General features: G+C 49.2%; 1 protein-coding gene across 1 annotated transcript in view; it reads right to left on the reverse strand.

Moving 5' to 3' along the window:
* The window catches only part of Col4a1 (Collagen type IV alpha 1), a 69,721-nt gene that overhangs the window by 32,225 nt on the left and 24,228 nt on the right, over window positions 1–13,268 (reverse strand). Inside the window, exons 3-7 of the mRNA XM_050196175.2 lie at window positions 3,688–3,855; window positions 2,313–2,447; window positions 1,482–1,526; window positions 1,232–1,294; window positions 200–322 (exon numbers count right to left, since the gene is read on the reverse strand). Of these exons, the coding sequence (XP_050052132.1) occupies window positions 200–322; window positions 1,232–1,294; window positions 1,482–1,526; window positions 2,313–2,447; window positions 3,688–3,855 (534 nt within the window). The remainder of the gene's footprint in view (window positions 1–199; window positions 323–1,231; window positions 1,295–1,481; window positions 1,527–2,312; window positions 2,448–3,687; window positions 3,856–13,268) is intronic.

The following is a 13,268-nucleotide window of genomic DNA, read 5'->3' on the forward strand; positions in this document are numbered from 1 at the left end:
ACAGTCAAGCAAGCTTATATGCTCAATAAAACGTTTAAGGAAGATGGTTAAATAGTCCACAATAATTATTATGATAGAAGAAAATATATACTCAGTCGTGCAAGGTAACTGTGAACTACACCGAAATAGTTTCATCCACGTGGTAGAACAGAGCGACTGGAGGGATAATAGCGAAATAGCGAGAGTTGGCAGTATTTACCTTCTCTCCCTTGGTTCCTGGGGGTCCGTAGGCGGGCTCTCCTCTAGGTCCTGGAGGACCAGGTGGACCGGGGTCACCGGGTGGTCCGTGCGGTCCGAGAGGACCGAGTGGGCCAGGATCTCCCTGTGACCAACGTAACAGGATTAACGTTAATGTGAACAGAGAAATGTAAAAAAAAAAATGAAGAACAAGCAACGAGATACGCTTTTTGTTCCCGGCTTAAGTGGAAACGAGAAAGCGTACAGATATCACAGCGAAAAGCGCAGTGGCTTCGAGAACTATCGCCGGCGCTCGTTGCACGTGTCTCTTGCAGCAGTAAAGTGCAAACGCCATGTCATGTCCGGGGGGTGAGGCATTGTTGCTCCCGCCGTTTTATTTGGAAACAGCCGCATGGTGACCGTGTGGTTTAGGCGGCAGCGATGGAATGCACCCGAATCAGATTTGTAAAGGTATCGTAAGCAATTAGCTTGAAAAAAAAAACACTTTGGTGAAAATCAGTATTCAGCGCGGCCGAAAGTCATACGTGTGTCCTCTATTGTTCCTAGTTAAACTGGATAAGTTTCCTGTCCGTTATTATGCGAAGCAGAAATGCTTACAGAACTGACTATCGTTCAAAGAGACTGATTCACACCACTTCAGATATACATACAGTGAGGAGAGTAGTACACGGCACGTCCTTAATGAGCTCCGGGGAAAGTGCTGTAAGATTTGGTAAGTTACGTCCTTGCTGGTGTTCTCGCTTAAATGTAAACTAGTGTCAAAAGAAAAAAAAATTAACCGACCACCTTAAGAAACTAACAGGAAAAATACTTCTGCTATTTATGGCGAATATATCCAAGATTGTCCGTGACGAAATACAGGGCAAGTATATATCAGAAGCAACTGCTTATTAATGCCCTCTTTATGCGCATGCACCGCTCATACGACGCCTTACAGACCTGATGCGAGTTTGAACCGCTGACCTGTAAAGTAGTAGGTTGCTTGCCCTCTTTAGGCACATTCCCTAGAACCGCAATCTCAGAATTTGCGCACCTTTGTACCGTTGCAACCGTCGAGGCCAGGAGCTCCTCTGGATCCCGGAGATCCTGGAATGCCCTGCGGAGATGAGCGGGACGCATCAGGCGAGGCAATGAAGCCGCAGACATCATCGCCGTGATGCGGCGCGACGGAGGAAATATTTACGCCGTGCATTTTTAATTTAGGCATGCGAAAGGCAATGACTTCGCCTACTATACAAGCTGCCTTAATGGCGCTCCTTAGTAGAGCAACACATTTCACTTACCGGTATTCCGTTAATTCCGGGGAATCCGGGCATACCCATTTTTCCCTGTGGAGGATGAAAGCATTGCAACTTTTAGCTGATGAAAACCAAACAAAATCACCGCGGTTATGGTAAATAATTCGGCATTCTATTGCATCATTTTTAGAGTTTTTCCTGTTAGTGGCTCTTCTTTTTCTCTTCGATCTCTCAGTGTTGAACTTCCATTTCGCTGCAAGCTTGCAGCAACCATAACATCGCATTTCTTCGCTTAATTCTCTACACAGATAAAAGTATTGTAAAGCCTGTTTCTTTCTTTGTTGCTATAGTGCTTTTTCGTGATGCCGAGCTCGAAAACATAATATACTCCAAAAATTGTGAAAAAAGAACGAGATAACAAAAGAACGTACAACTGTAAATCCTACACTGCGATATAAATAAGGAACATTAAGAGCATTTCATCCGAACTATTTGTTTCGCGTTAGAAATGCCCGCTCGTTGTGAAGTCGATGCCTAAAATCGCACCTGTTGAATTTCGAATACGCTGTTTTCTTTGCATACATACAAAAAAAAAAACTTGAGAACATCAAGTAAAATTTATAGTCTAAGGTCAGTCCGGGCCCGAATCGCCCGCAGCTGTTTCTGTAGGTGCACAAGTCACGCAGCTCTTGCTTAAAGCCCTCCTTGCCAAGATCAGTGCACCGTGCAGCATGACAGCAGCTTGGAGCATTGGGCGATCGCCGATTCGTAAAAGCGCCGTCTGCGAGTTCGTATAAAACTTTGTCCCAATTCTCGAGTGCACTTGGCTCGCACGCACGACGCGGGAAAGTCGCTTCCGAATCGTAGAGTACTCGCCCGTTCTCCCTTGGGGCCGCGGGGTCCGTCCCGACCGGCCTCTCCTTTCTCTCCTTTGTCACCAGGCAGGCCTTCGGGTCCAGGGTGTCCCTGGATGCCAGGAGGTCCTGATGGACCGGTAAGGCCTGGCGTTCCCTGCGTTGGCGGAAAAGGAGCGCAAAATTAGCGCGTTTACCGAGGAACAGATGGAGAAGAAGGGCGTGAAGGAATGGATGGAGGATAAGGAAAATAGCTTCGGTTTTGCTACACCCTTCGATGGAGGAGGAGAATGGGGGGGCAATAGATGAGACGCAGAGGGAAAACACTGCGCCTGCACAGGCGCACGCACAGACAGCTCTCACTGAAAGCTGTCTTTGTAAGCATCAGTGCAGTGCGGAACAGTCAGAGACGCTTGCACAGCTAGAGGCGACATTAACACACTCCAGTTCTTGTAATGAACTCTTCGTCGAGAAAGTACGTGCGTTGAGCAGGACGGAGCAAATGAATGATAAGGGTCGATAAGAACAGTAGCAGAAAGAAACGCTATGTACGAAACAATGTAATTTCCGTTAAACGTGATAGGTTCGAGTTGTCCGATTTTCTGTTCAACAAGAAATCCTGCATACGGGAACTGTCTGGCACTTTTGAAAAACACGTTCAGATTGAATAAGGTGAGGTCGAGTAAGCCAGAGGTGTACTGCTATGCTATTCTTGACTGCGGTATGAGGATAAAGATTGCGATGTGGTGGGAAGTGGCCATCACCGCCTATTCAAAGTGCCGTGTGTCGCCGGAGGGGCTCGGCTTCTTCGCTTGTCGGTGCTCGTTTCGCAATCTACAGTCGTCGGCAACGACACCCCTGATAGGCGCTTGTGAAGCATAGCGCAAAACCAGATACTGTCGATTTTAATTATCACTGACAATTACTCGAGGCACCGTGTTTTGTTGAGTTCAGTCTGCTGGCTTCACTATTTTGTTTTCGTTGAACATCATCCTCGCTGATTTTGTTTTGTTCCTTAAATGGCTCCTTCTAGAGATGGTTTAACACAGGTAAAGAAAAGGTCGCTTTGTTTATTGTGAAGCCACGTTATAGTATTTATTTATTTATTTATTTATTTATTTATTTATTTATTTATTTATTTGCACCACATGGTGTTCTTCACCCAAGTGAAGGGGTGGATGAAAACAGAAGGCTCCTTGAAAGTTGTTGATCTATCAGATCTGAAGGGAATGCCTTTCTTGCTACACAAGGTGTGCGATTAACTACATCCCTAGTACCGCATAACTGGGGATATTTTTGAGCTTGACTGGAATGGCCATAAGAAGCATTAAAGGGCACATGAGAGCAGTACTAAGAGGGCTAGCCAAACGAACAGCGAGATTCGCCATCCAACTGACCCGAGATCCTTTTTCTCCTATACATCTGCATCCCGAGCAGGAGCTGCAGTTCCTCTGCTCAGCGTAGCCGTTGTAGCCTCCGCGCCGGCTTCCGCTCTGGTCCCGGCCATTGTACGATCCGGACCGGTTGTACCGCGTGTAGTCGCGATAGAGTTCACGGTACTCTGCCTGCAAACGAGAGAGAAGGCACCGAGGTTATCATTGCGGAGGCACGTTCGAAAATGCACGCGGGGGTACCACCTGGCTTCATAATAAATTTTCCAATAATTCACGTTCGTGGACAAGAGAGAAACAAGCAGATGTTTTATTTTTTTGAATCTTGCCTCTCTCTCTAGCCACCAAGGTGCTGCCAACATTTTTACAGAGCACACTGAAGACAGGACAAGAAGCACCAGATATCCACATAACCCGACCTTGCGTTTATTCTGCAATTCATGTTAACCTTAAAGTGCACCTGTCTCGCCAATACATACTGTCAGAAGAATGAAACACCATGAAGCGCATTTTAGCTGCTTATTTTTAAATACAACGATCTCATTTGGTTTATCGCGGCAATGAAACATACATAACGAAAGTAATTAACCAAACTCATATTTGCAGAAAAAATAAAGTGCACCGACGATTTCGATACTCCCTAATACGAAATTCGAACGCAGCTCTATACGTGTTTTCATTTCGCGATATACTGAGGCAAATAATTTGAAAGAGACATGTAGCAGAGTCGGCAATCGTCGAAAATCTGATCCGCGGCTCAAGAGCGTCGGCTTTTATACGTGACTCGTTGAAGGTTCCAGTGCAATCACTGGTGTCGCGTGGCTTCCAGAAAGTACTTCACAATTCACGTCGCGCATACAATCAGATGACGAAACAATCGCAAACCATGGCAGTTGAAACAAGCGCGAACGAGACCAAACCAAGAAAGCCAAGAAAGCTCCAGCGAGATCTGACGCGCGCACACAATAGTACGAAACGAGCAGTCCGGCTGAGACCAGATACGAGTACGCATCACGCGATCGGGCGGGTCCGCATGACACCAGCTGCCTCTGGCCGTTCCAAAAATCCGTGCCTTTTGCTCCGCATAATGAGTGCCTCAACGTCACGATGACGATTACAGTTTTTGCGGGTTCCTGACGTCGCGTGATTGACAGACAAAATGGGCGCGGCCCGGTCATTTTCGACCAATGGCTGCTCAGTGATGGCGGCAAAAGGCATGGAAAAAGTAATAGAATTGCTACAAAATCGCACCCCTGAAGAAGCCGCTCTCATTGGTCTCCGCCGTTCGCGGCTCGCGTCGCCCCTTCCATCTCCACGCTCCTCGTTCGCTCTTTCATCATTCGCTGTTGTGCTCGTTCGCTCAGTTACGTCGCCGACGTCGACGCACGCCGCAGAAACGGGCGCCCTAAGAGCTGCACACTAAAAAAAAAAAAAAATTCGCTCAAAGGGTGAAGCATTGACGACGATATCAAGGTTTTACCGTTGCGCTTAATGTCCTTTTACGGTGTTCTAACCATGCGCGGGTGCGACATATTGACGCGATGCAGTACGCTAGGCAGCATCCTGCTGGTCAGAAGCGACAGCGCCCTGGCGTCTCACAGCGCTAGCGTAATGAGCGCGCCGCCAGTGGCGCTGCAGGCGTCGCACCTTCATAGCGCACAAGGTGATACCGTCAGTGTTAGTCAGTGCGCCAAGTGAAATATTAGATCAGGATGTAGCTTGAACTGTACTGCTCCGACCAAAGCCTACCCACAGCAGCTCAGCAGGAACGCCAGTGTGCTCGTAGTGTGCGTGCGCGCAACGCTCATGTCAGCAGCGGAAGGCAGAGCGCTGCTGTCCTGGCTCCGCCACCGAAGCGATTCGGCGCAACGTTGGCGGTGCCTCCCCATCGGTTCGTCGTTTTTTCGCCACTCCGCGTCTCTGGCAACTCTCTAACCCTCTGAGCGCGAGCCGCACATGCACCATAGATAGGCTGGACAGCATAGCAACGATTGGAGCGGCACCGACGGCGTGAATGCGCCTCGAGCGTCCGCATAGACACTGTCGCAATAAAAAATCGAAGCTCAAAGGCTGACAAGTGTCCGGCACTGCATGCAGTGAGGGAAAAGACGCGGTGCAAACGCATGTGCAGTGCATGCAGCAAGGTTTTCAAACCCGTACAGAAACGAGAATGGAGCATGCTTTAAATTAAAAATAAGTCGTACCAAACGCTTGGTGGCGTCCCAAAGAAATGAAGAGCATACCTGTCTTACAAACATCCCACGCGCCCCAATCCAAAGTACCTTGCCTGCCAATGACTGCTCATGTAGATAACTGTTTTATTAGTAATACCATGCAAAAGCTACTAATCGTGAGCAGCATTAAATCCCCTGTATTTGTTCCACGAGACGTGCTGATCCGTAAACGTTCTTTTTTTCTTCCTTTTTTTTTTTTTTTTTTTACTTTTTTGCGGACACTGGCAACGGTAACGGCATTTCTAATGTTGTGTATGTCACATCCCACTCGTATAAGCGCACAGTCCCGCCCGCATAAAAGACGAACGTTATTAACTTCCTAGTAAAGTATACATCTGACACCTCGTATGGCAAGCTAAAAGCAGGACAGTCCGATAGCTCAATATTCCAAGTTTTTCTTAAGGCCCTCCCACCAGTGTAAAAACTACAACGGTCTCTACATCAACAACAGTAGTTGCCGGCGCAATAAAGGATTCGCCATCTATGTCGTGAAGCGAACGGCGCCGCCAGAAGAATACGTGGGCAGAGAATTTATGATGGGGGCGGCGGCGGCGGCGGCTCTTGCGAAGCTCGCGCCTCGTAATAGTATGCAGAGCTTCCAAGAGATCGCCGCAGCAGCATCAAACCCCCTCCATCACCTGCGCGACAGCCGTAAAAAATTCTGATCCGACGAGTGCGCTAGACAGGCGAGAAACGAACGGAGATACGGCCGACGGGAACCGTCTCTCCAGAAGAACCGCTTTTGCAGTGAACGTTCATCCCCTTTTCGTGGTGTGACATAAACATCGAAAATGAAGGCTTCGTATATCAGTCGTCGCGGGGGATATTTTGCAAAGTACAACAGCATGAATGTATGGTCAGCGAGGCGGGCGGGCAGGAGACATGACGGAATGACGAAAGTCTTGCGCCGTATACACGCGTCAGTTTGCCATGCGATTCTTTTCGTCGGTCTTCTTCTCCTAAGTGTATAGGTAGGATGGGAGGCGACTATCAGAGATGTTCTGGAACTGGCACCGCGGGCGCCTTGTTTCTATCAATGAATATAGCGTTCAGTATTCCTCTGGGAACCTATAGGCCGCGCTGAAAATGAGGCAATCAGCGTGGTCGTGTTTCTTCTAAATGACAATTCAGCTTCTAAGTAAAGCTTTCTTTGCCTACTATCTCGGCTTTCGTGGCCTTCCGTGCTGTCTCGTCGAGTAGCACAAAATGAATTGGCTTGTATAGCACTGAATATTGGCCGACAAAAAGAGGGAGAGGGGGGATATAAGGAAGGCAGGAATGTTAATCAGTCAAGAGTCTGGCTGGCTACCCTACGCTGTGGAAGGGAGAAGGGGAAGAGAGAGAAGAGAGAGAAGAGAGAGCGCATAGACACGTGTACAGACGGTCACTGAGTCAAAGCCGCTCGTGCAAGTCAGGCATTCTCAGAAAACACAAAAGTGCCTTCACTGCCTTCTGAGCCGATGATCGGTGGGGGCGGTGTTCTGTTCACTCAAAGGACGATCATCCAGTTTCCTCAATGTGTTGGACAAAGGTTGTTTTTGTGCTTGAAATTGAGGACAGTGACACAATAAGTGGTCAGTGTTCTCCTCTCATCCGCAAACATCACATGCAGGATTATCAGCCATTCCAATCAGTGCTGAGTAAGCTTTTGTGAAGGCAATTCCCAGCCACAACCGACACAGAAAAGGCGCTTCGCGTCGGTGCAGTCCGGCCGGAGGTCTGAGTTGCAGTGAAGTGTTTATAGTCTGTGCAGTCTGGTGCGCCTTGTATGTGCATGCGGTATTCCACTCTGCTAAGGAGAGCGTGTGTGCTAGAATGCAAAGTTGTATCGCAGCGTCGGTCCCTGAGAGAGGAATGGGGACGCAGCGGTCTCCTTTGTTTGACGTCCGCGCTGCCTTATGTGCGTCATCATTTCCAATGATACCGCAATGACCTGGTATCCATTGAAATAAGATAGCATGGCTTTTTTTTCTCTCAAGTGGTGGACAACTTCCACGATTTCACACGTGAGCTGATCTTGAGTTCCATGTCGGAGAAACGACTGCACACATTGCAGGGCCGGCCTTGAACCGCGGAAGACTGCCCATTTTCGAGGACTTTCAGCATTTATCACATGAAGCGCGTCCCGGAGCCAGTGCGCCAGTGAGCACACGCCTGCCTTGCGCAATAAGGAACCATAAATCACGACATAAAACCTGTACATATAATGTCGGCTTTTGAGCATCTCTATAGCACACTTACCTCTTAGTGAAAGAGCGCATCATATTCAACGGCTTTGTTGATTTCATTAAATTTCTTATATTTGGACTACCCATTCTGGCCCAATGGTCATGTATAGGGCATGTGCCAATGGGTCTATGCCACTATTTATGTGCCCGTTTTTGCCCAGTCTTCTAGAATGGATATGTGTCACGGTGACACAAGAGGTGTAGCATACTTAAATGTGCGTATGCATCTCGAGAGTGTGTGCACATACACCTCGCATCACCATCCTTCCGTCGACAAGCATCACACATGGCCTTAATCCTCGTAACATAGTTGTGTCGACATCTCGTGGTGTGCTTCCGCTAGATATCGTGTTTGCATTTCGGCATGAGGTTACACGTTGCGTCGGATGAAAATAAACACAATTGTATAGCATTTATAACCGCTTCACTAAAGCTTCGCCTCACATATATTTCCGCAGTTAAGTTGGATCTGCATAATGTTTTGTTAAAGTAAGGAGCTATAGGTCTTGTTATATTAAGAAGGTAAGGTAAGGAGCCAGTGAATAAAATTGTTAAAATGTGTAATACGCAGCTCAAGCCGATTCAGTGCAGATTACGGTCAATGCAGCAGGCAAAGAAATTTGGGGTTGCCCGTCTCCAGGACGCAAGGTCCACGGCATACATCTCAGTTGACCTTGACTCCACACGCTCATGTCCGCAAGCCTTTTTATGCGAAGCTAACCTTTTTTTTTTTTTTTTTGCCTGCTTAGTTTGCTTATTCTGAGTGACTTCGTGTAAGCAAAGTCACTCAGAATGAAGCTTTATTGTTTAATTCTGCCCTAACATGACCCATGTTCTCTTCCCGCCGGTTACTAGCGAGAGAAACAGCAGTGCTGGCACAGAAGAAGATATTATGTGGCTCAGGGGGATGGGGGCCAAAAAATAGACGCGTTCCTACGGCCGAGGCTCAGGGCAGAAGGAGAAGACCACGCACACCTCACATGCCAGCGAGCGGTCCTCCTTCTGCGAACCGAAGCCTAAATAAACTGGCGGAGACGGCAGAAGACAAGGCGTCCCATTTGGGATGCTGACCGCGAAAGGGGAAACGCGGGCAGGGAATTTCGTAAACATGCGCCCGATGGAAGCCAGTCGCCACGTCATGAACGGGCCGCAGTCACGCGACGCCAGGGGCCGGCGAGGATGAGCGGGGGCACCCCTTTATGGGCCGCTGCAGGGCTTCCGTCTGCGCGGCACATGTTTGAAACAATGCTCGAGCAGGCACCGCACTTCGAGCTCCCCGCCATCCCAGTCAACCCCTGCGGTCAACCCCTGCGGTTCGGGCTATGTTCGGGCGACTGGCACGCGCTGAGGCTGCGAGCGCTTCGTTTGCCACGTTAGCCGAGGAGAGGCATAGACGGTGTTTTCGTAGATATACTATATAGTTTGCACGAACGGCTTTCTCCTCGTCACGTTCTTCCGTACGTGTCAGGACGGCGCAATCGACACTTCAAATACTGCAGTCTGGTTGCAGTCTGGTTGCAAATAATGCACTCTGAGCTGTTCTATATATGCGCGGCAACCAAGAATGCGCCCGAGACTGCAACGTCGCAAGTGAATATAACAAGCGACTTGGTTTCAGTAGTTGTACACGAGCTGCACTTAACTTCAGCGACATCTTTATTTTTTCGCCATCGTGCATACATACTAGCCGACAAATACTAGCGCGATACTAGCACCATACTAGCGCGACAAATATGCCGTAACATTAACAAAAATTAAAAGACAACTTCCTTTTTTTCTGCACTGCAATGTCAGGAAATTGCCGCTGAGCACACACACATACAGAGAGAGAGAGAGAGAGAGAGGGGTCGGCCTGAGTGGTGTGGTTCTAGCCTGCTACTCCACTTTGAGGAAGGGGCTTGTGGGAACTGCAGGAGCAGGATAGGAAGATGAAGGTGGTATGAATAAGGTGGTGATGAGCGCTACCGTCTATTGCTTTCGTGCGACACGCACGTGGACGTTGCACGGCATATCCACCTTGGTGGTCGAGGCTACTGTAGCACATATATGCAGGAGATCGCCTATGGTATGCATTATTTCCACAGCTGTTCTTGCCGCAGGTGTATTTGGGTGAGGCAGCAGCTGCCGCAAGGCGTCAATTATTCGCCACAGCATCGCCGTGATGAGCGAGTCCGATGGGGTCGATGGACAGCTCCGCTATCATCCAATGGTGACGATGTCAGCGAAATTCATGCATGAGGTGGATCGTGCCGATATCTTGATTAGCGCGGCAGACACACCTAAGTAATTAGCACACATACAGAACATCACGTGTCCTTGATTATATTTATACGACTCTATAGACAATGGTCGCGCGATAGAAGAGGTCGTGAATGTATGTGCGCTTAGATGGGTAAGATGCTACCATATCTTCAGCATCATGAGCTTGTTCGCGACGCCCTGCATAAGTATGTCTTGGTCGGCACCCTCTTGACTGCTCTTAAGCTATGTCGATATGAACCTCTAAACAAATTTGTCCTCCGTGCCGGCTTAGGGGCATAAGACGAACAGCAGCATAAAACCGTAGTGGCCAACAGCGCAGGGTGAACACGTGCTTCCACAGGCGGCCACCGTGGTCCGGCCAACCTGTAGCCACCATGGTCGTGGAATGTAGTCACATTGGTCAGAGCGAGGGGCGCCCAAAGTATTGTCGACTTCACTTGCAACATACATAAGACACCAGTGTGCGAGAGTGGCTCGTTCTTGGCCATTACCAGTCAGCTTTTGGCGCCATACCTGCACGTGTTGGTTAGCCTACTCACCCACGACGATTATGCTCCGACAACAGCGCTACCTGGAACCTTCGAGGCTAATGCTTCTCTCGTGGCTACTTGCAATCGTTGCCTATATGGCACAACAACTTCATTAGCATGTGGACTATTTTGTCTTTTAACTAACACACGAGGGACTTCTTAGAACAAGTAGCCTGTCCCAACTCGAACGCACCTAGTTATACATGCATGGGTGAAATAGCACTCAATGCGAATTGCCGTGAAGCGGTGTTAAAACTTTCACATCACGAGCGTCTATGGCGGCGTGGTTATGTGCACATGCGAATCTTTTTGATTTAAGTGAACGTGGCCCGTGCAAGGTGCTGGGTTACTAACCGGCCTTGAAGAGAAGTATCGTAGGTGTAATAGCCGGCGCCTTGGTCCTCATTAGCTTTTTTACTTTTTTTTTTGCCCGCGCGGTATCAATGTACCCACGTGTCGCGCCGTGGCATGGCAGAACACCGCTCACTTCCCGGTTTATCTCCTGCTCTCGCTGCAGCGTGTTCGCCAACAAGGACTCGAACAAGGCGTCAGCTTGAAGTTTGAACCCATGCTTAGCTGTGCGAAAACCTGGGCGGTGTCATGGAGCGCACTGATACAATTAATTAGTGTCCCGCGCTTCAACAGGCCTGCTTTTGTCGGCGAACATGCGTATAACTCTATCGGGCGAGACTGCTCTCCCTTTCGCCATGAATGCGGCCTGCTTCGTTAACTATAACCAGCCTCGCTCTCCTCCTCAACGTAGGACGCAAACAGCGTCTGACTATAACAGGCACACGCACGTATACAGAACCGTCGGCGGCGGCGGCTGCACATATACGTGTGTAGTGGCTCAGTCTGCGAATTCGAAGCCGTCGCGGTACAAGGAAGCCGCGACGACGCCCATCGTGTGGGAGTCTGTTTAAGGTCGCCGCGTCGCCCACGCGGGCCCCCGAGGCGCGATCGAAACAGCGCCAGAGGACAGCAACTGCCGCCGCCACTATTCAAATTCCGCGCAACGCGAGGAGGCTCGCGCGCGCGACGTTGCGTCACATACGCGGGGCCGTTTTGGCGTTGAGATGCCGTAGCGGCGGCGTGTGGCATCACCTGCGCCGCCGGCTTTCGCCGTCTATTTTTTGAAGACCCTTCGCGTCCAGACGCGTCGTGTGACCGGAGCTGGTGTCGGCGGAGGAGCGCCGTACATGGAGGGGCTTCCGCGTTGTCACCGGCGCTGTCGACGAGACCTTTGTTTGTGGCGCGTAATAAAGACGGCCCCCTACCGAGGGGCATACACGGTCCCGCTGTTTTCGCGGTGGTTTATAGCACCGGTTCCATCAGTGCACCTGCAGTCGCGCCACGAGCTCTCTCCGCTCGCCGTGGATGTGTGCGCTCGCCAACCCTGCGCGTCTCTCGCTCACGCGTGCGAGAGCCGTTTCCGATACGGCTCGAAAGAGGAGATATATTCGGCGGCCATAGCGCTCTGCTTGTCGTTCGCGCGTTCTTGCAGAGTTTCCGCCCTCGAAACTCTATTGTGTTCTGCGCCCTTGCGTCCATGGTCATAAGTTGTGCTGTTTTCTTAATTTTGCGAAACCGAGTTCTTCGATAGCGACCGATTAACTCCCGAGCTAATCCAACAATGATCAATGCATCATAATGGAAAATTTATCTGATCGTAAATATAAAGCAGATTGAACACGATAAATCTTAAATTGAAAGCCGGTGAAAATTTTGTTACGGTCAGTGCCACTGGCGGTGACTTACCTTCCTTTGGCCACCGACTGCGCGAACGTAAAACTGCGATCCCCATGCGCGAGCAGGATGCAGTTCATCGGTGCAGGTGCGTTTAGTTAATTTATACCGTTGTCTTTTCATCACTTCGGAAGGACTCGCGTCCACGTGCATACAGCCACGGGTAGGAACTCCAGGAGTGGTAAGTTTGGGGTTTGGGGAATGCTATACGGCAGAAGAATAAATAAAACAAACATAATTTTACCAAAAAGAACAGAAAGCAAGCGAAAAATTCTTTAGAGGCCATTGCTTTCTTTCTTTTTTATTTTTTTAAAGCTGTTCAAGTGATTGAAAGAAGAAACTGGTGCTACAAATGAATATTTTCTAAGCGGTCGAATTAGCATTCCGTGTCGAAGGTTATCTTGCCCTCTAAAAAAGAGTCCTGAAAAATAAAAACATGTTTCGTTCGGATCCAAATGTTCGAGCTCGCCAGACAAGGCAAGAAAAAGAAAGCGCCAAAAAGAAAAATACAGAGAGAGACAAACGCTCACCGCTGCATCCGGAGGAACGTCACGCATGCAAAAGAAGACAGCACGTGTGAGAGGGAA

Source organism: Dermacentor andersoni, chromosome 1 (genome assembly GCF_023375885.2).
Source record: "Dermacentor andersoni chromosome 1, qqDerAnde1_hic_scaffold, whole genome shotgun sequence".
Taxonomy (NCBI): domain Eukaryota; kingdom Metazoa; phylum Arthropoda; class Arachnida; order Ixodida; family Ixodidae; genus Dermacentor; species Dermacentor andersoni.